We start from the raw sequence: 22562 nt of genomic DNA on the forward strand, positions 1-22562 counted from the left end.
GTAAACACAATCCGAAGTCACTATTCTTGTTTTACAAGTGAAGTATCAAAGATTGCGAAGCACAAACATTTAAGGATTATATGTTTTATTCAACCAGTAATGAGGGGTAATACATTAAAACAAACAATAATAAAATTACGGTACCAGAATGCATTATAAAATAAAGATGAAAACGGAAATGTCGTGGCCGAGCGGTTAAGAGCACCAAATTCAAACTCTTGTGTTTCTGATCAGCAGAGTGTGGGTTCGAATCCCCAGCCGTGACACTTGTGTCCTTAAGCAAAACACTTAACCAAATTGCCTGGTCCTTCGGATTGGACGTAAAGCCGTTGGTCCCATGTGTTGTGTAACGCATGTAAAAGAACCGAGTGCACTTTTCGAAAAGAGAAGGGGCTCGCTCCGGTGTTCATGGCTGTGGCTGCTGTATGCGCCGTAGCACCTTGTAAACCCGCATAAGGTGCTAAATAATTGGGTCTCAGAATTCATCACTTCAAAAACCTGTCACTCTGAAAGTTTGTATATTTTATACTCAGCGCCTTGAGTACCTTGTTTAGTAGATACGTGCGCTATAAGACTTCGATATTATTATTATTACTAAAACGGGTTACAAGCTAAGCATTTATTACCTGATATACCGTTTTTAGTTCCAATTCGTAGAATTTGGGCATGAAGACCCTGCCTGCAATCACCCCTGAGATGAAGAGAGGAATGACGGAGCCGGCGAAAAAAATTACCCCCCTGAAGTACGTCTCCGACACGCTACCCTGGATGTAGATACCCGAAAAGAGGCTGGCTACCATTGAAATGCCAACTGGTAAAAACCCCATCTAGTAGAAAAGACAACAAACAAACGCTCTTTTAAAGACACTGGACACTATTGGTAATTGTCAAAGACTAATCTTCTGCTGTATCTAAACATATGCATAAAATAACAAACCTGTGAAAAATTGAGCTCAATCGGTCGTCGAAGTTGCGAGATAATAATGAAAGAAAAAAACACCCTTGTCACACGAAGATGTTTGCGTTCAGATGCTTGATTTCGAGACCTCAAATTCTAAATCTGAGGTCTCGAAATCAAATTCGTGGAAAATTACTTCTTTCTCGAAAACTACTCCACTTCAGAGGGAGCCGTTTCTCACAATGTTTCATACTAACCACTAACTAACCTCTCCCCATTACTAGTTACCAAGTAAGATTTTATGATAATTAATATTTTGAGTAATTACCAATAGTGTCCACTGTTTTGTATCATTATGTTTACTAATAGGCCAACTCTATAATATGTTTTGCTCGTCTTCATGATTTACTAACATTAGGCCGTACTTGCCAACCAGCTCCGTTTGTTTATCAACAACGTAAAGGTATTTATACATTTGTTCGTAGATATAATATTTACATATTTTGCTCACGCACAATTTGAGTGCACACCTGTGTATCTGGATAAATTATATCAAGACTATATACTTGATAAAGTGTACCACTTGGGCTTGCATACCTTTCTATCGGCCAACATGAAGTTTCCGGATGAATTCTGCCCCCTGCTCAGGAAAGCGTAGAAGATGCCGATTGAGGCCGAAGCTAACAACATGACAATCAGTACGACATAATCTGCCCAATGAAATATTGCCGCCATGATTAATGTGTAGTTGAGTCAAAATTACTTGATACGAAACACGGATAGACTCCGATTAAGCTAGCTCCTCAAGGTTTACTGTTGATTGTACCATGTCACGACCGTTGCTGCATATGTTCGCCAAAATGAAACACCAACAGGGAAAACACTCGATTTTGCAGCCTTTACAAATGTGCGTGGGGGGAAACTGCCCGACTCTGCCCTGAAAACAAACTAAGCAGACGAGCCAAGGGCATCGAAACATAATAGACCGATCATTCCTCACAGAAAAAAATGATTTAGTCACACATCAAAGGATTTATATCACTACCCCTCAGTCAAGATCACACCTGAAAAGACTACCAGCAATAATAATAGTGAGTTGTTATACTTTTGAACTCAAGCACTTAACCATGACATTCAAGCCGAACGAAGTGATTTGTTTTTACATTTTGTATCGCAATCTCCCCCTAAAAAAAAAATGCACGAAAACAATTAATGTTCCACCACTGTAGTGTATGTGCTTAAAAATATCATTGTAGCCTTTAGTCAAGGCGTACGTAGCACCCCCAAACGCAAGATTCCAAATTATCACACACGGAAAAAGACCAGCGCGAGCGGCAAAAAGCCGCGAAGCGCATTTGTGGTAGGAGAAACGTAATGCAAACGCATAAGCGTGATGAGTTGTTGGTCAATAATAGACACAATTAACATAGATCACCAGTCTATTCCCAGCGCGTACATTAATGAGATTAGTAAATCCTGATTTTAAAACCACTTACAGTCGTGCAACATTCTCAAATAATTATCATTAATTTACCCCCATCCTTCCAGATAGTCTGTATTGTCACATCAGTGCTATTATACAGTGTATGCTAAAACACAAACTATAGCATTAGTTAACTTTCTTTTACAACCATCCCGATGCAAATTTAACATCTATTAAATCGTTTGCAGTACCTGCTGCTAAAACATAGGATTGGAACTGCTTCTAGCTACCTGGCAATCTGTATGTTACTGTTTAAAATTGCAAAGGTCGTGGGTTCGAATCCCACCCAACTAATATACCTTTGATGTATTTACATGACTCGGGTATTAAGTGCAGAAATTACAGTAAGACAGACACACATCGGTGTATATGTGTAAACGAACAAAAATCAATATTCTTTATCACCGATGTAAGTTTAACATCTATTAAACTTTGATTTCCACCATGCCAAGTTTCAAATACTACTTAAACATTTAGTTAGTGTTGGTTCTGAGAAGAACTGTTGTGGTCTTGACGTTTCGAATAGTATACTCTGCTCGAGATTTCAGGAGATTTCTGATATGCTGATGATGCTGTTATTTAAGAAGCGCTGGAGGGGATGCGAACAATCAAAAATTCCCACTGACGGGTTATAAAAACATGGTGGTACCCGCAAGTTTAAGTGTATACGGTACGCGGAATAGTATTTAATCGATGGCAAAGCCAAGTTTATGTCCAAAGTCCATGTCCATACAAAACAAAGTTTAATGTTGGTATCTATCGTTATTAGTGCATAACTCTCTTTAGCAGATCGCTAGTACACTGTAAAAAAACCTGTAAAAATACAAGTTTTTGGGGCAATAAAATAACAGCAAGGCAACGTTTTTTGGGTCTGACTGAGTTTTGCTGGTAAATAAACACCAAGTTGCTGTTAATTAACATTACGACGTTTATTTACATAGTACACCTTTTTTTTACGGAAATGATCCTGAAAAAAACGGTCTGCAATTTAAAATAACAGTTATAACTGTAAATTTCAATTGTAAGCCGTTTTTTTCAGGATCATTTCCGTCAAAATACAGGTTTCCCGTGCGTGTGAAATAAACCTGTAAAAATACACAGTAAAAATGACTGTAAAATACAAGTTTTGGGACAATAAAATTACAGCAATGCAACGTTTTTAGGTTTGACGGAGTTTTACAGGTAAATAAACGCCAACTTGTTGTTAATTAACTTTACGACGTTTATTTACATATTTTTAACAATGAAACTGTAAATTTAAGTTGTATGCTGTTTTTTTTCAGGATCGTTTCCGGCAAAATACAGGTTTCCCGTGCGTGTGAAAAAAAACTTTAAAAATACACTGTGAAAATAACCGTAAAAAACAGGTTTGTTGGCAATAAAATAACAGCATGGCAACGTTTTTTGGTCTGACGGGGTTTTGCAGGTAAATAAACGCCAACTTGTTTTTAATTAACTTCACGACGTTTATTTACATATTTTTAACAATGAAACTGTAAATTTAAGTTGTATGCTGTTTTTTCATGGTCGTTTCCGGCAAAATACAGGTTTCCCGTGAGTGTGAAAAAAAAACCTGTAAAAATACACTGTAAAAATAACTGTAAATACAGGTTTTTGGCAATAAAATAACAGCATGGCAACGTTTTTTGGTCTGACGGGGTTTTGCAGGTAAATAAACGCCAACTTACTGTTAATTAACTTAACAACGTTAGTTAACACACTTTTTACCCTGTAACTGTAAATTAAAATTGTATGACGTTTAAAACGACAGCGCACCAACGTTGGTTTGACGAATTTTGTTGATGACTGTAGACTTTCTTTTAATAAATAACACACCGTTTATTACATAAATAAAATGTAAATTTAAATTGTAGCTATTTTTATGAATTTTCACGCTGTCAAAATACATTGTTTCCCATTCAAGAAACCTGCAAGGATGCCCTCATAGTCATCTGAATATCGTCTCCTCAAATGTGTTTCCCTTTTCATTTCCCCTTCTACCTCGCTGTACCGTGAATAACATGGGCTAAATTTGGGAAACTAGACGAGAAGCGGGCGCGCGTGAGCTGTCAACACGGTCTGTCAACAGTTGCTCTCTTTCTTTCACGTGAACTGTCGAATCCTGAGCTGAAGTAGGCCTACTGTACTCAGAATTTTGTCAAACAGCAGAATCATTGCTGCTTAAGGTATGATTATATCATTCCATTCATATTGTACGTGTAGCTTAAAATTATAAGTTGTTGATGTTGGCAAAATTGGAAATGTGTTTTGTTGTTTACTCCTTTTTTAGAATTAACGAAAGGATTAACTTTAATAAAAATAAAATAGCCCCGGTAGCGTCATGTCCGTTGACGTTGAATGTTAGTTAGTTTATGTCACGTTTTCTCTGTGCAGACGACAATCTTGCACACAAAACCTCCATCCAGTATCCTATGCTAATGCATGTACAGTACCTTAATTATGTGTACAGTACACATTTAAACCAAAAAGATAAACAAACATGTACAACAGGACTGTTTGTCATGTTTGTGGTACACAATGTGACAGTACATAGACATGATCGAAATATGCGATTTCCTTGTTGTGTGTCGGGTTGTCAAAAAAAGTTTTTCACATACAAAGGTCTCATTTCTCATATTGAAAGACACCATCAACTTACGAAGCAAGAAAACAATAATAGGTAAAGAGATGCTGTTGTACTTTTCCGGTGTCCACTTGATTTCTGTCAGCATGAATGTTCCGATATTCAGGAGCTACTTGCTCATTTAAGAAGCCATATTACAAGTGGTTTAAATGTACCTTGTCCATTTGAAGGTTGCACTAAAACATTCACAAATAAAAAGTCTTTCTCTTCTCACTTATCGCGGTATCACAGAAACTACTCGGCTCATAATGTGAACCAAACATTAATTGTTGACCAAAATGTTAACTTCAATGTTGATGATAATCCATGCCATGATGGAGCAGGTACATCCACATTTACTGAGCCTGAAGACACAGTTGATGGTGATGACAATGATCATGAAGATGACGATCATCCTGGAGTATCTGTGGCTGACTTTACCAAGAGTATTGCACTATTTCTGCTCAAATTATATTCAAAGTTCCTAGTTCCAGAGAACACTATTCAAATGATAGTGGAAGAGATGCACGATTTGTTTGAACTAAGTATTATACTTTTACAGCATCTTTCTACCTGTATACATTTTATAACAAACGCTTTTCAAGACTAACTCGACCGATCCAAGGCAACGTGTTCCTTTAACATGTTTGTCAGAAACATTGCATGCTACAAGTCAAATTTCCATCTAAATATTTGCAAAGCATTTGTTTGTGTTTTCAACTTTACTGTCCAATACTTTCATTACATGCACTGCAGGTAGACCACTTCAATCTTCAAGATTTTCACTTGCCATTGGAAAGTTTCTCGTGGCAGATTTGGCTAATCCTTTGTCAGCCCTAAGCATGTGGTTCTGTGCTTACTATTGCTTCAATTTGAAGTACCCGAACAAGTCCGAAGAGGCGCTTGAGTTTATCCAGAGGTGAGTTTACTGACAATGTTCAAGAAGCTTGGCCTGTTCATGCTAGAGGAATCCCAGGGTTGATGCAGGGTTCAATATATCATGTTCTGTGTTTAACAATTGGAAACATTTAAACCTGCACCAACCCTGAGAATTTTCGCCCTGATTCGAGGTCAGGGTTGAGATTTTTCAACCATTGATCCCCCATGGAAGATAGGTATTGGTTTATTTGGTACTCATGAACAACTACTGAACCCAGGAGTCAGCATGTACTTAGGGTGGGACCCCTAAGAGTCATTACAAGTGGGTCTCAATGACCACTTCCTACTGTCCAATGAGACTCTCATGTTTGTGTGTGTTGTGTTGTCATTTAGCCTTTGAGAAGGACTCTGCTAGGGTCGAAACATGACATTAACTCCTTTCTGTATCTAAACAGTTCCAAATTTGTTTATAAAAAACATAACAGCACATCTTTATTTTTTAACAAAGACAGGCAATATTCCAATCTGTATATTTCTGTTTTAATTGCAGATGTTTCTTGGGCCTAAACCCAGGGACTGGCTCCAAAAGTGGACGAAAGAAGCCGTCTGTTCATCCAGGCGTACTGAAGCTGGCTAATTCAATGAAAGTCTTTGAGAATGAGTGGGACTTGAACTAAAAAACATGGTACATGTAAATGTAATCATCATATGAAAGTTTTGGCTACTCCACCAATACTTTTTGCAGTGACACATAATTTTAATATATGTGCCATTGCAAAAACATGCAGCACATTGTAAACTTGTCTCATTTTTGTTAAGGTAATAATAGTATCAGGCCTTTAATATTAGTGGAAGTTGAACCAATAAACAAAGACCTGTTAATCACATATGTATTCTTGGTGGAGTGGCCAAAACTTGAGCCACTATTAGAGATAAAAATTATGTGTCACTGCAAAAAATCTGCAACACATAAATACTTGTCTCATTTTTATTCAGGTCATACTTTTATACAGGCCTTTAAAATCAGTTGGAGTTATGCAAATAAACAAAGACCTGTGATCACATATGTATTCTTGGTGGAGTGGCCAAAACTTGAGCCACTATTAGAGTTAAAAATTATGTGTCACTGCAAAAAATCTGCAACACATAAATACTTGTCTCATTTTTATTCAGGTCATACTTTTATACAGGCCTTTAAAATCAGTTGGAGTTATGCAAATAAACAAAGACCTGTGATCACATATGTATTCTTGGTGGAGTGGCCAAAACTTGAGCCCCTATTAGAGATAAAAATTATGTGTCACTGCAAAAAATCTGCAACACATAAATACTTGTCTCATTTTTATTCAGGTCATACTTTTATACAGGCCTTTAAAATCAGTTGGAGTTATGCAAATAAACAAAGACCTGTGATCACATATGTATTCTTGGTGGAGTGGCCAAAACTTGAGCCCCTATTAGAGATAAAAATTATGTGTCACTGCAAAAAATCTGCAACACATAAATACTTGTCTCATTTTTATTCAGGTCATACTTTTATACAGGCCTTTAAAATCAGTTGGAGTTATGCCAATAAACAAAGACTTGTGATCACATATGTATTCTTGGTGGAGTGGCCAAAACTTGAGCCACTATTACAGATAAAAATTATGTGTTCATGCAAAAAATCTGCAAGACATAATTTGTGACGTAATATACGTGTAATGTTCTGTTCTGATAGTGGAACAAAAAATAGACAAGTTTGTATTATAGATTTTTTTTGTTTTTTTTTTGTTCCACCATCAGAACAGAACATTACACCGTTATTTTGATTTATTTATTAAATATTGGAGATGTTTTTGTTCTGCTTTCCTTGTTTGTTCTTAGGGTTCCAAGAAGGTATATGCCAAAGTTTGCCAAGTTTTTACATGTTTGTGGTTTGAGGATGTTAAGCGCTAAATAAAAAGAAATCGAAATCCTATACTGATGTGTTCCGGTAATATTATTAATTGTTTTTTTCTTGACGTTTCGAGTTATTAAATTGACGTGTAGTTTACGGTAAGGTACGGAACGTGATTTTACTGGGATGATTTTGTGAAATTAATTTCAAAAAGCTGTGATTTTAAAGCAAAAGTTATGTGAAAGGACGGTGGAGCTGTCCTATTTGTACAAGCCTCTCCTTGTAAAATCACAGCGACGAACCATAATTTTACAACACCGAAGGAACTGTGGTTTAACAGTGTGGCGTGTAATTTTGCTAAACCGTCAACGTGAAGTTACATTGGTGAGACTGTGATTTTACAGGGTTTAATTTGTAAAATTAATGTTGGAAAGCTGTTATTTTACAAGAAAAGTTACGTTTAATGACTGGAGCTGCCCTATTCTTACAAGCCTCTCCCTGTAAAATCACAGGACGAACCATAATTTTACAACACCGAAGGTACTGTGATTTAACAGTGTGGCCTGTACATTTACTTTAGACCGTTTATTTACGGGATAGTACTGGCGTCCAAACTGCCAGGAAAAAACCGTAAAAATACGATTTTTTTTTTACAGTGTACAGCGGATGCTCATAAAGGTTTATGCGTAACAAACCGATAGTAAGGAGGTTTCGCATGCGAATGGATAAGGTTCGTGCCTCGGATACGTCATCATTACGACGTCATACGCTACTTGCTACCCGCTATACGTGCAGACGACGCTGATATCATGCTTGCTACACGTATTAGTACGTTACGGATAGCTAACCGTGTGCGTATGCGTATCCGTTCACATGCGAAACCTCCCTAATATTGTAAACTTGCGGTTAAAAAACCCTTTAAAGGCTTTTACACAAGTGGTACCCGCAACTTTAAGTGTGGGTGGAATAGTATAGAAATAATGAATGTTTTAAATGAGTGCAATGGTGCGAATATTTAACGAGCCATAACAAAACAACTCAAGTAGTAAAACTTTGGGTTTAAGGATTAACACGTGTACCTGCAAGTTTAAGTGTACGTTAATATTTAAAAGATTTAGCTGACAAAACACAGTAAATTTAAACATACCATGTCGATACAAAACAAAGTATTCACTCAAAGGCAGTGGACACTATTGGTAATTACTTATATTAATTATTAGCATAAAACCTTACCGGGAAACGAGTAATGGGGAGCTGTTGATATTATAAAACATTGTTAGAAAAGGCTCCCTCTGAAGTTTTTTAGAAAGAAGTAATTTTCCACAAAATTTGATTTTGAGACCTCAGATTTAGAATTTGAGGTCTCGAAATCAAGCATTGGAAAGCACACAACTTCGTGTGACAAGGGTTTTTTCTTTCATTATTATCTCGCAACTCCGACGACCAAATGAGCTCAAATTTGTACAGGTTTGTTATTGTATGTATATGTTGAGATACACCAAGTTATTGTATATTATAAGCTATTATGTTGAGATAGACAACATGAGAAGACCAGTCTTTGACATTTACCATTAGTGAACAGCGTCTTTAAGTTTGCAATATACTTTTAATGGGTGTACATGTACTTTTGAATGTTTATATCAAACACATACAAATTTATTATTATTATTATAAGGCTGGTATCTGGCATTATTCATGAGCCTCGAAGTGTGAAGTCAAATGTTCAGGCAGAGGCATCCGTTGTGACCAGGGCCCAATTTCATAGAGCTGCTTAAAGGCAGTGGATACTAGTGCTAACTACTCAAAATAATTATTAGCATAAAACTTTACTTGTAAATGAGTAATGGGGAGAGGTTGATGGTATACAACATTGTGAGAAACCGCTCCCTCTGAAGTGACATAGTTTTCGAGAAAGAAGTATTTTCCACGAATTTTATTTCGATACCTCAAGTTTAGAATTTGAGGTCTCGAAATCAACCATCTAAAAGCACACAAATCGTGTGTTTTTTCTTTCATTATTACCCCGCAACTTCGACGACCGATTGAGCTCAAACTGTGTTATTTTATTTATATGTTGAGATACACCAAGTGAGAAGACTGGTCTTTGACAATTACCAATAGTGTCCAGTGTCTTTATAAGCAAAAGAAGTTGCTTAAGCACGAAAAAGCTCGCTTATTTTACACATGTTACTGGCCAGAATTTCATGCCATAACATTGCTTGTGACTAGTATTTAGCTGCTGTTATAGGATAACAATTGAGTGGAGTATTGGCCTGTTATCTGATTTTACTAAGCAAGGACTGTTTTGCTTAAGCAAAAAATTGTGCTTAAGCAGCTCTATGAAATTGGGCTGTTCGAAATCAGTTCTTATATATAACTCTATTTTGTTTTGTATCGAAGACGCTATCAACATCAGTTTCTGTGTCTTGGTATTTTCAGGTAATTATCACTTTGTAATACTCCAATTCTTTATTTATAATATTCCTATGATTAAGATTAATATCAGCCATTTTTATAGATTCAGGACTGTTCTTGAAATTGTACCATTTAAAGGAATAATTTGAAAGTGTCTTAATATAGACACTCTAGATCTGGGAGTAGATTTAGTGTTACTCACTTAAAGCTATATCGGGACCAGATTAAAACATGTCGGTCTCTATTATATTTGAATTGGTTGGCCAGTAGTTGTTAATAGTTTACTTTGAAAGTTCGTATAATTGTTTTCTTCTTTAATATATTATTATATCCTGTTTATTGTTTTGATATGACTATTTTCTGTATCGAAGACGCTATCAACATCAGTTTATGTGTCTTCGTTATTTTCATAATAAACCTTCTGACTACATACAGTTCGTTGTCCGTTTCCCAATTCTCGATTTGACGACCCCGTCACACGACTTACAATATTAACGCTTTTCGTCCACACTGTTTTAATGTTTCAAAGTTCAAACTTACCCGGATTTTTTCACGTTTAGCAAATGCTCCTCTGAGTTCGTCACGTCTTTCAGATACCTTCTTCGACTTCCCACTAGCTAGAAAAAATTGTTGGGACGGCGTCGTGTTTAAGAATGGCTCTTCTCGTCATGTCAAATGAGTTGTGTATCCAGGATTCGAAGCACGACGGCTCTAAGTGTTCGCTGCAGCGCTGAAAAAGACGTCGGACCGGACCACTTTGCTCTAGTTAATCTGACTTTCGCAGCCCACAACCGCCTATACTTGGGATCTGCAGGAAACAGATGAAGACTGACCCCATCGTTAGTTGTTTTGCTGCATCCAGCAGCAATACACCTGGTCGGCATTGCCGGATAAATGCCAGAAAAAAAACCTTTTCGCAGCGTACAAACTCACGTCTTAGAATTACATGTACTTTTGCACGTGTGTTTATCTACGCATCGAGGGGGGTCTATGTTTGATCGAGGCAAAGTCTTCCTTTTCCTACGTCACAAAAGGGGTAGGCGGAGTCAACCCCCCCAGGCACTTGATTAATTTTTTAACATATAAATCGTGAAAAACAATTACTCAAGAAATTGTTTTATTGTTAATTAATATATACTCTTATGTTTAAAAGAAAAAAAATTCCTATTGCCAGGTGTCTTTAATCATTAAAATAAAGGGAAACTTTTCTATTACTGAGGTACACGTGTAGTGGACAAAAATAATGTCAAACTATCAAAGGCATAATATAATAAATGGCAATGTTTTATGTATACTATTTTATATACAATTTACAATAATTATAGTAATATAATGTTAACACTATACACTCTAATTAATCATCCCCAGGTCAGAATTGACGAAGACTTAAGGTCCAATTTTAGACTTGATTCAAGTCCCGTCCTCCCATATCGCGCCAACTACATGCACAGGAAACCAAGCAGTACAGCAGTGCGCGCTCGCCGTCAAAATGTGGTCCCCGTGCGAAACAGGTATATGGGAATGCAGAGCATCACACAGTTCTCTGGGATTGGGACTTGGGTCAAGTCTAGGTCCATTGGGGCCTGATTCATTCCTTGGTCAGGTTGACTCTTTAAAAAGTTTAAAAGCCAAGAGGATTCAAACTCGGATTATCCGCGTCTTCAGTTTGTCTTAAATATGGGTCATTTCGATTAGGACGGACCTATAACTTGGTCAGTCCCCACGGGATTTGTATCCAGTTCAATTCTGACCCTTAAGCTTTTAGAGTGTGAACAAGAGGAATATATTGGTACTTATTTTATACAGCTAGTACAATTTTTGAAAGTCTTAAGTATGGAGAGCCTAATAAAATTAAAAATTTGGGCTAAAACACTAAACTGATTGAGTCATAAAAAAAAGACGGCCACCTCGGTGGTTGAACATATAAACCGTAAATACACAAATCTGCTCTGTTTCATGTTTTAAAACGTGCACTTCTAAAAGACCTTACCTAAAATAGGTTGTCAGAGCCTCGGCCGGAGGGGTGCACCCCTGGCCACTACTAATAAACTCGTATTGAAAACCGTGCACAATGCTTATTATATGTTTTAAAAAAATAAGAAAACTACTTGGAAATTGAAAGGTCGAGATACCCGTAAAAGTAAAAGATATGATACTTCAGTCTGTTCGTTAAACAGTGTCTATACAAAAAAGGTCTACAAGAGTTTCAGATTTCACACACACAAACGTTGTATTAATATTTTATCTCCTGTCCGTTGGAATCAATTTAACAAAAAACCGATGCCAGTAGCTGGGTCCCTATAGTCACTAAGGACAACCCTACCAAGTCATATTATTCGAAACACCAACACACTCCAGACATTCAAGAGTAAATTAAAAACACATATATTCTCTTCTCGCTCATAAACTCATATTTTCGTAGCTCTCTTACCAGTATCAGCGCATTGTATAAATTATGGTTAAATAGGCTTTATAAGTCTTGTTTATTATTTTTTATTATTATTACTATAAAGTCATTGTTTTGAAAATAAAGATTGATTTATTTTCTTGGCAAAAGGCCTAAGTTATTATTAGCGCTGGTTTATGTTTTCGGTGCGATGAAATCTTGTTTAAATTTATTATTAGACATAATAATCGTTTTGTCAGCCTTTCACTGATTACCAGAACCCTTACATTGGCCGCCATTGCTGAGCTCAAACAATGGAAACGTGCACGCCACGCAAAACTCTTAGCCAATGATAGGTCTTCCTTTGAACTCATTGAGGGCGCTGTTCAAGCTTGAGACGTCATAATCTGCAAGGGGGTCTATTATAATGTAGTTCTGCAGGCAAACAATGGCTGCCAATTGTCAAACGTTTTCCCGCCACACACAAATTCCATTTCACGTTTACATGTGTGTTGTTGAGGTAGGACCATCACCCATCACCGGATTGTCAATGCCCTTTGATTCGTCATACTTGCTATTCTCAGTTTCTCCAAGAGTAGTAAGCACGGAAATATTACGTGAGTAGAGCGATTTCTGAAAGAAGTAAAATAAGTATCAATTTCAAATTGTCGAGTAATGGCTGGATGGTCTAGTTCACCGGATCCAAGCTCAGGTGTTGTCAGCAGTAGAGTGTGGGTCCGAATCCCGGCAATGAACCCTAACCCCACCTACTTCGTAAAAGGTTGTGCCTTCTGCTCTACCAGCCAGTCTCCTATGAGGATGCATGATACCAATGCCTACACCCTAACTGTGAAGAGGGTAACACTATTTCAGCCACATGAGTGCCCCTGTTTTTTTTTTTTTTGTTTTTTTTTATGCAAGTCGCCTGACACACAAGGCCTGAAGGCCACTTCAAGGTGTGGCCTACAATTATATTTTCCAGAGGCCGTTGCCACCTACACCTAGGGCTGCAACAGGGTTACCCCTTTCACAGTCCGTACGAATGTAGGATTGGGTATCATCAATTCGAAGACTGGCCGGTAGAGCAGAAAGCACTACCTCCCCAATTTGATGTAGCAAGTGTCACGACCGGGATCCAAACCCACACAGTAGGATTGGGTCGATAACCAAACGCAGTTAAATGTAGACCTTAAACCCTTTTTATTCAGTTTTCTATTCGTGTTTCTGATGGTTGGCTTGTACACACTTACCCGATCATCTGTTTGTGAAGTCTTCAGGCAGCAGCAACACGATTTCCTCCAGTTCCAGAGTAGAGTGGCATCAACCTCCTGCTCACCATATATCGCTGAAAATAATAAATTTTAAATAAATAAATCAATTATGCAACAAATCAAATGATAAGTAATGAACACAGTAAAATACAGTGGCAAAGGGTTTTATGATAAGCAGATTTAGAATAATTAAAATAGAGTTAACCAGAGTCAACAATCACCTACTAAACTAGAAATGAGTAAAACATTGGCGTTTTTGTCCTTTGGCTGAAAGGGTTGTGAACTTACACCGTGAAAACTGAGGTGTAAAATTCGATGAAATTGGTGTTACCCGCACTGTACATTTTAATTATTTGTTTTGAACCATGATGACAACACACAGTCTAGATTGCTGAATGTTATCCTTTCTACTGTTTTAATGTAAATAATGAAAAACACCACTCTTTATAATTCGGGTAGTCTCTAATATTATGGATCTTAAAAATGAGTGGTGGTTGTTTTACTCTTTTAGATGGGTTTCACTCCGGGACAGAGTGAAAAAAAAACTACTCAAACTTCACTTTAAAAGAGTGGAAGACCACTCAAAAAAAAAGAGTTGTCCCTCAAATAGTGTTTTTCACTCATTTGCCTTTATAGCGTGATGAATTATAAAGGAAAAAAAGAGTGACCACAAATTGTCAAAATACCTTCGAATATCAGACTAGCTACAAGTCCAACGACTACTACCAGAATCATGCACACCATGGGATACCACAGACGGGATACATTGTACAGCTCTATGATGAACGGTCTGTGTAAATATAAAACAATTAAAAATTATCATCAAGGGGTGGTCGTTCTAAACGCTCACTGATATTGCCATTTTTCCCGAGTCGCCTGTCGCACTGGTTTAAAACTTACCTGGCTGGAGGCTCAACTATTGTCGATGCCATCGCCATCATTGTTGTCATCATTGATGATATACTGGCGCCATCGGCTGCAAATTCGTAGTCTTCGCATCCTTCCGTCGACAGTGGGAGTGACATAGGTAGCGGTTGATAGAACAGCGAACCTACGAACAGCCAGATGCCAACGGCTGCACCAACCAAGAAACCGACCAGAGTCCCCTGTTGTATTGATACATCATACATGCATACATTAGAACAATGCTAGTTGTTGAAGACATGGACACCATTGGTAATTTGTCAAAGACTATAGGCTTTCAGATGCTTGATTTCGAGACCCCAATGTCAAAATCTGAGGGCTTAAAACCAAATTTGCGGAAATTACTTCTTTCTCGAAAACTACATTACTTCAGAGGGAGCCGTTTCTCACAATATTTTATACTATCAACAGCTCCCCATTACTCATTACCACCACGTAAGTTTTTATGCTAATATTTTTTTGAGTAAGTACCAATAATGTTCACTGCCTTTAAGTGGGAATGGAGGAATGGAGCTTCCAATCCGCACTGATTTAAGAACAATAATGACAGCATAAGCACAGAGTACAAATGGATTTAGCAACCCACCCTCACCAGTACAGCAGCAATGCTTTTAGGAGAGTACAACAACTCAATACTTAAGACTCAGACAAAACCCGATCTCAGAAATACAAATTAAACATTGTATAATTAGGGTAAGTTTTTGCATATCTTTCAGTAGAACTACGGTATGATTTTAATGGTCGTCCACTGTATATACAACCACATTCTTGGCTGTGCGTGTGATTCCAACTTTAACTAGATATTTGATAGAAAGATACTAAAGATAAATATTAAACTTGCGGGTACATTTATGTGTAAATCTCTTTTCTGGGAGTGTTAACTCTGACAAGAGTCGGTGTGGTCTCGACGATTCGAACAGATTACTGTGCTTGTATTCAGGACAATACAGGACTACTGCTGGTGGTGGAGCTTAAGTAGCGCTTGAGGGATGCACATTTATAGCCCCACCATCACCATCATAATAGTCCGGCATTTTGTGTGAATTCTCCTTGGCATTGAATGAAACTGTGTATTAAACGTTTGTTAAGTTTAGAGGTGTTTGTCAAACTTCGTTCGGAGAAGAAACGGAGGAAAAGCTAAACAAAATATGAAAAAGATAAAACAAATACTCATGATTCGTTCACTCAAAATATCATTTAAGTGAACCAAAGAGTTTTTCTAGGGAACGCAAATAATTATTTGAGGGAAAAAAACATACCTTTGAGTTAGCTCTCCTGAAGAAGAATCCGAGGATGAACACGGCGCAGACTGGACCATTCGTGATACCAACTAAGCCAATGATCGCCTGGGATTATAAAAACATTACAACCCAGCTCAGATGTATAACACAACACACAAAAAATGTATAACTCACAGCAAAAATACAGCTGCCCCTAAACACAGTACCGAAATTTTTGTTCTGCTAATAAGTGTTAGGGATTAAATCCCTTACACTTAAAGGAACATTATAGACTTGGTTTTGCTTACAACTAGCAGTGTAAGCACTTTATGTAATCCCCCATATACATTAACTGTAGAAGTTTGAGATCGATTGGCCATCTGGGTCCGGAGAGAATAGTGAAAAACTGATCACAAATTTTGCATTGCATCGATGCCAAAATAAAAATGAATAAAACGCTCACTGAGCGATACACTCCAAACGCGAAATTGTATGATTTATTTTTATTAAATAGGACATTTCAGACAGATCGTTTCAATTGACATTTTCTAATATCATCATCATTAGACCGTTTAAATTTTATGTAAATCTGTGCTCTTCACGAGTTTTGTTTCTTACCAAAATATCATAATTTGTACAGTTGATGTAAGTTTGATGAATCTTCTTACCGGTAAAATATTCCCGAGTTGTCCAACAAGCATTGCTGTCGCAATGTTCAAGGCACCGAAAACCAATGCTGTACAGAAGGGAAAAAAAAAACACAATTCACACTGTCAGTATGCATCTCTTAGGGGTACTCTTTGGTTTGTCCTTTTGTATCATTACTTAAAGGAATATCGCAGAATTGTATTTGCTAGCAATGTCACAGGACGTTATGTACTTTTAGATGTTGGGTTTCGAGACCTCACAACCTAAAGACCGCGAAACAAAATTTGTGGAAAATTACTTCTTTCTCGAAAACTATGTTTCTTCAGAGGCAGCCGTTTCTCACAATGTTTAATATCATCAACAGGTCCCCATTACTCGTAACCAATTAAGTTGTTATGCTAATAATTATTTTGAGTGATTACCAATAGTGTACAGTGCCTTTAAGCACACTACCATACTTTATGCTTACCGAGTAGCCTCGTTATCATGAGGTATCTTGCATCCGACATATCCCTCCATACTTTAGAAACGATGTGTTCACCACTTATTGTTGCGATGGAATTCAAGATTGAAGACACGGTACTGAAAATAAATATGACACAACATTTTACTCTGACACATGGTCCAACTTCGGAAATAAAATATATATAGCCTAAGGCCAAGTGTATGTGCATGGAGATGTGCTGTGATGTGTATTGTTTTGTTTTTTTAGCTACGCGAATACGCGAGCAAATACGTAAACGAGAACGTCAGAAAATTGTGTTGCTCTACCTTCTATTTAGCAAACGTGAAATTACCATTCCATTTTCAAGTCAGGTACGTAAGTATGACGTCACCTAGAAACAACAGAACTTGTTGCCGTTCACTTTTACGTGTAAGCTCGCGTAACGTGCAGCTAAACATCCCTTGTACAATCTGACAATGTATTACGCCAAGTTCGTCCTGCTTGAAAGAAACTCTCGATGCAGTGGTTTTGGACGTTTAACATGTTGGTTCTTCTCTTTTTCCACCAACATACCCCGTGTTGGCTTCCATCTTGCATGATCACAATGATTGAACAATGGACCCAACAGAGATAGTTCTTTGTTCAGCATGGGAATTCGTTAGAACAATAAAAGAAAAGCATAAGCAGGACCCAACGTGCGCTCGTTTTGAGCAAGGGATTAATCTACTTACGAACAAGCTTTGGTGCGACTTTAACTTGATCACGTCCCCTTCTCGTGTACGAGTACCCTAAGCATATCGCGCCAACTATCACTACTAGCAAACAAGCCAATTAGGCAGCAGGGAGTGGTCGTCGTAAAAAAAGTAGTCCCGAGAATGGCGTGCGGAACAGGTTTTGGAATGCAGACCATCACAAAACAATAGTTTTCTGGCGATGACACGGGATTGGGACTTGAGTCAAGTCTACGTTCGACTGGACGCTCAGCTAACATCTCTACTGAGATGGATGGGTATGGTTCTGACGTTTAACCTCTTGAATCGGGTAAGTTTACGAGACATTCAGACAATACCTACCTAAGAGCAGCGCTGCATAGACCAGAAACAAGCAACCCTGGAATGCCTGGAAGATTCTGAAAAGCATCCAAGATGTAGTAAGGCAGAAGCTGATGAAAAAAAAAGAAGGAACAAAAATCATCATGAGTGGAAGCGTTTGGTAATCACCCTTAAAAAAATATGGCATACAATCATTTTTTGGTTAACAAACCTACTGCAACTTTTGATAACTATTTCCCTGCGAAGTAATGTAGCTAGTAAAAAGATATACGTTTTTGTTGCCCAAAAATTTGAATCAGCAAAACAGATCGTGTGTTCCTTGTGAGACTGTTCTTTCTGTTTGGGCAGACTTTCTCTTTTTCGGCGATATTTCAAAAACGCGACTTCCCTTTGAAGTGAAATGTTCAGATTTTGTTGAGTACATAATTTATGATTAAAAAACAAATGTATACTTGTCTTTATGTGTCTAGCTGTTCAGTTATTTGGAACAAATTGGTGACCAAACACTAGCTAGACGATGTGACCTCTGACGTCACGCGAAAACCAAAACATGATATGCGCGCATACCGCCGGGCAAAACCTTTGTGTTTTGGCAGCCAGCTAGAAAGTGTATGCAATCTTTCTATGACCACGCAACTCAGTGCCCGGCGAAACATGACGTTTATAGTGTCTTGTCAACAGAGGGCGGTTTGAATGTAAACATAGGTCACATCGTCTATACCATGAAGAAACAATCCATTTGAATACACAATTTGCTTACCCCATCGTTCGCTACGAGAGATCCGGTAGAGAAAGGGTCACAATCAACGTAGAGGGCGTAAATTGACATACCAGCTAATATGCACAGTATGGTTACAGCGATACAGCCAACAATGAAGATGCTAAATGCTCTAAAAATAAAAACCCGTGAACAAGAACGTCTCAATAACTGTCAAATCAACTGAATTTATTCATTTTTTATTGCTTAATTAAATAATAAAATTATTTATTAAATCATTGGATCAGACCTTGACGTTAAATGAGTTCAACAAATCACATAGTGTGAGAGGGGGAAGTCGGGTTACAAAGACATACGATCAACATTTCAATTCATTGTGCAAACAGAATTGCCATGTACAATAGATGTTTTTTGGGGGAATTGGTAGATACCTTTACTCGATAAAAACAATGGTAAGTCAGAAGGGGGGGTCATGGGATGTTCCTAACATTGACAGAATGACTGTTGGAAACAGTTTTCTCATGGGTTCAAGACTGTTTGGATCTGGTAGTATCACTAGGCTTACTTACATGTGAGCAGTCTTTTGTGACTTACAGGTTGCATACCGTTGTACCTGATACTGTAGTACTGTCATCGTTGGCATCCAGGAGAAAGTCCCACCGATGAACACAGTCCAGAACGTGGCGTAAACCCTTGGGTCCGGGTCGAAACTACGGGGAAGAATGAAAGTCAACAATTATATGTGGCACCTCAACACTCAACTTTTTTAAAGGCACTTGTCTGACACCTTTGGCCATTGTCAAAGACCTGTCTTCTCACTTGGTGTATATCAATATATGCACAAAATAACAAACCTGTGAAAGTTTGAACTAAATCGGTCGTCGAACTTGCGAGATAATAATGTCAGAATCTATTTCTGAGGTCTCGAAATCAAGTTAAAATATTTTAGTGGAAAATAACTTCTTTAAGCCACGTTACTTTAGGGGAAGCCGTTTCTCATAATGTTTTATACTGTCAACATCTCTCTATTGCTTGTTACCAAGACAGTTGTTATGCTAACAATTATTTTGCGTAATCACCAATAGTGTCATTCAAGTGCCTTTAAATAGTGGTTTTGACCTTTTGTGAGGCAAACGGTACCGTGTCATAATCCAAATACAACTATTAAACAAAACCAAAACAACAAAATTGAATTAATGAATGAAGTTCAACTGCCAAATTCACTAAAGCATTTAACCCTCAGCATAGTACACTGCCAGCTAGCAATTTGTCAATAATATTAAGCATTTTTCATTACTATAATTATGTCGGCATTTAGCAAAAATCCTATTTTTCCTGACTTCGAAGAGAAAAGCTTGAGAAGAAAAGTGTAAGTTTGAAGGTCATTTAGCTGCTGATTTGTTTGCCCCATAAACTAGTCCGCTGTTTCAAGAGAATTCCCCCGTTGAATCGTACATAAAAGATCCAAACTCTGTGCAATTGCTTGACAAACCTAAACACAGCCGTGCAAACAGTCACGGGTCCGCCCCTGGAATGGTGAAATACAATATCTAGGCTATTTTTGGAAGTCTAGTTGGAGCTGGACATCTGGGAGACTGGTCAGTTTATTCTTTATCTGTCAGTATACAATGACTAGTATAAAGCATTGTCAGTTGTCAAATGGCAGAGTGTCATTGTAATACCCAAATAAAATGTTGCACACTTACAGGCAGTGGACACTTATTACTCAAAATAATTATTAACATACAACCTTACTTGGTGATAAGTAATGGGGAGAGGTTGATAATAAAACACTGTGAGAATCGGCTCCCTCCGAAGTCTCGTAGTTTTCGAGAAAAGAGTAATTTTCCAGGAATTTGATTTCGAGACCTCAGCTTAAAAATTTGAGGTATCGAAATCAAGCATCTGAAAGCACACAACTTCGTGTGACAAGGTTGTTTTTTCTTTCATTATTATCTCGCACCTTCGACGACCGATTGAGCTAAAGGTGTGTTATTGTACACATTATGTTGAGATAAACGAAGTGAAAATGCATCCCTGAACATTGGCAACTGTATTTTGTTTTTCTGTTGTTTAAACTCACTTGAAAATATTGAGCCTTCCCCCTACGAGGTTGAGCCTCCAGATTTCACCGAAGCCAATCAGCGTAGCACCTTGGAAGACTGCTGCCAATAAAGCCACGAAAATTAGACACATCTGAAAGCAGTCTGCCCATACCACTGCCTTTATACCGCCCTGTAGTAAACAACAACAACAACAACAACATATTTAGCGTATCTACAAACAAGAAGTTGCCACAAGAGACTATGGCAATGAAGCAAGAAAACTTGGGCCGAGAGGAGCAATGGAGTCTTTTGGTATGACAATCCGTAGCTTATTTTCCTGCTGCAAGCATAAACGAGTATAGTGCCCAGTCTGGCCAACTACATTGCCTACTGTTACAACGGGAGATTGGCAACTGGCAAACAAACCCTCGGTGTTTTGGTGTATATTTGCTTTGGACTATACGGTCGCTGGTTTGAATGCCGCGGGAAGTGTCGTGGCCGAGCGGTTAAGAATTCAAACCTGGTGTTTCTGGTAAGCAGAGTATGGGTTCGAATCCCCAGCCGTGACACTTGTGTCCTCAAGCAAGACACTTAACCATTGCTTCGTCATTCGGATGGGAGGTAAAGCCGTTGGTCCCATTTGTTGTGTAACTCAAGTTAAAGAACCCGGTGCATGCACTTATCGAAAAGAGAAGGGGTTCGATCGCCCCGGTGTTCCTGGCTGTGGCTGCTGTATGCACCATAGCACCTTGTAAACCATTACATGGTGCTGAGGATTTTAGGTCTCGTTCCACTCACCTTGCAGTAAAAAATAAGTGGCGTTTTGTATCCTTTGGAAAAGGCGCGTTATAAATACGTTTATCATTAAGGACTAGTAGTTTCGTTATATTGGGGCAAATGTCACTCTACCAGAATTGTTTTACTCTCTGCCTGGTTATTCATAAGGTATAAGATATAAGGTACGGCCTAAAGTGAAATAACTGGCGTCAATGGGTTACTTATGTGTGACGTAGGTGGCAGCAGACTTACCAGACAATCCCATTGTTCTTGGTTATGTGCACATCGGAACTATGTAATGTACGCGGTAAAGTCTGCTGCCACCCAGCGTTTCAAGGTATATCATTGACTCGTAGCCTATTTGCCGGCGGTGCAACACGAAGACTTGCAGATCGAGGAGACTAATGCAACAAGGTTGCATCAACCCACGTACAGCGTCAACAGTTGTACACCTGGTGAGGAATCCCGGTGTTTCCCCTGAAGGCCTGACCATTTCCTCATCTACCTGGTGTATAATCATTTCCTCTTCATAAAGCCAAGCCGGATATTCTGGACAACGTACCTTTTTTCTTCCTTGTTTTCTAAACCACGGTTTCATGACCGCTTTCTACACTTGCACAATTTGAAAAAAAAAAACCACATGCACAACGGACGGACTTAACAATTCTTGCGATTTGTGTCAGTCGTTTTTGCAGATAAGTGAGGCCACGGAAATCTTCAACAGCGCCGATATATTCAATCATTTCCTCTTCATAAAGCCAAGCCGGATATTCTGGACAACGTACCTTTTTCTTCCTTGTTTTCTAAACCACGGTTTCATGACCGCTTTCTACACTTGCACAATTGGAAAAAAAACCACATGCACAACGGACGGACTTAACAATTCTTGCGATTTGTGT

The 22562-nt window shown here is 38.2% G+C and overlaps 2 protein-coding genes and 1 long non-coding RNA gene across 5 annotated transcripts in view; 1 reads left to right on the forward strand and 2 right to left on the reverse strand.

The window, feature by feature from the left end:
* The window catches only part of LOC139952174 (sodium-coupled monocarboxylate transporter 1-like), a 49426-nt gene extending 38704 nt beyond the window's left edge, over positions 1 to 10722 (reverse strand). The window contains exons 1-2 of one of the 2 annotated variants that reach the window (XM_071951198.1): positions 10718 to 10722; positions 627 to 827 (exon numbers count right to left, since the gene is read on the reverse strand). In XM_071951198.1, the coding sequence (XP_071807299.1) occupies positions 627 to 827 (201 nt within the window). In that variant the 5' untranslated portion in view covers positions 10718 to 10722. Of the gene's footprint in view, positions 1 to 626; positions 828 to 1495; positions 1856 to 10717 lie in introns of those variants that run through there. The other variant, XM_071951197.1, reaches the window with a different exon arrangement.
* Positions 4414 to 7504, forward strand: LOC139952428 (uncharacterized). The gene is made up of 3 exons (XR_011787893.1): positions 4414 to 4567; positions 5761 to 5923; positions 6434 to 7504. It is a non-coding gene; the product is annotated as an uncharacterized lncRNA (long non-coding RNA).
* Positions 10723 to 11443: 721 nt separating the features above from the next.
* Positions 11444 to 22562, reverse strand: part of LOC139952175 (sodium-coupled monocarboxylate transporter 1-like) — a 27552-nt gene continuing 16433 nt past the window's right edge. For both annotated transcript variants that reach the window (XM_071951199.1, XM_071951200.1), the window contains exons 7-17: positions 20925 to 21076; positions 19411 to 19551; positions 18884 to 19013; positions 18145 to 18233; positions 17096 to 17208; positions 16647 to 16714; positions 16018 to 16104; positions 14735 to 14940; positions 14521 to 14624; positions 13814 to 13908; positions 11444 to 13196 (exon numbers count right to left, since the gene is read on the reverse strand). In XM_071951199.1, coding sequence (XP_071807300.1) covers positions 13065 to 13196; positions 13814 to 13908; positions 14521 to 14624; positions 14735 to 14940; positions 16018 to 16104; positions 16647 to 16714; positions 17096 to 17208; positions 18145 to 18233; positions 18884 to 19013; positions 19411 to 19551; positions 20925 to 21076 — 1317 coding nt within the window. In that variant the 3' untranslated portion in view covers positions 11444 to 13064. The remainder of the gene's footprint in view (positions 13197 to 13813; positions 13909 to 14520; positions 14625 to 14734; positions 14941 to 16017; positions 16105 to 16646; positions 16715 to 17095; positions 17209 to 18144; positions 18234 to 18883; positions 19014 to 19410; positions 19552 to 20924; positions 21077 to 22562) is intronic.

Source organism: Asterias amurensis, chromosome 20 (assembly GCF_032118995.1).
Source record: "Asterias amurensis chromosome 20, ASM3211899v1".
NCBI lineage: Eukaryota > Metazoa > Echinodermata > Asteroidea > Forcipulatida > Asteriidae > Asterias > Asterias amurensis.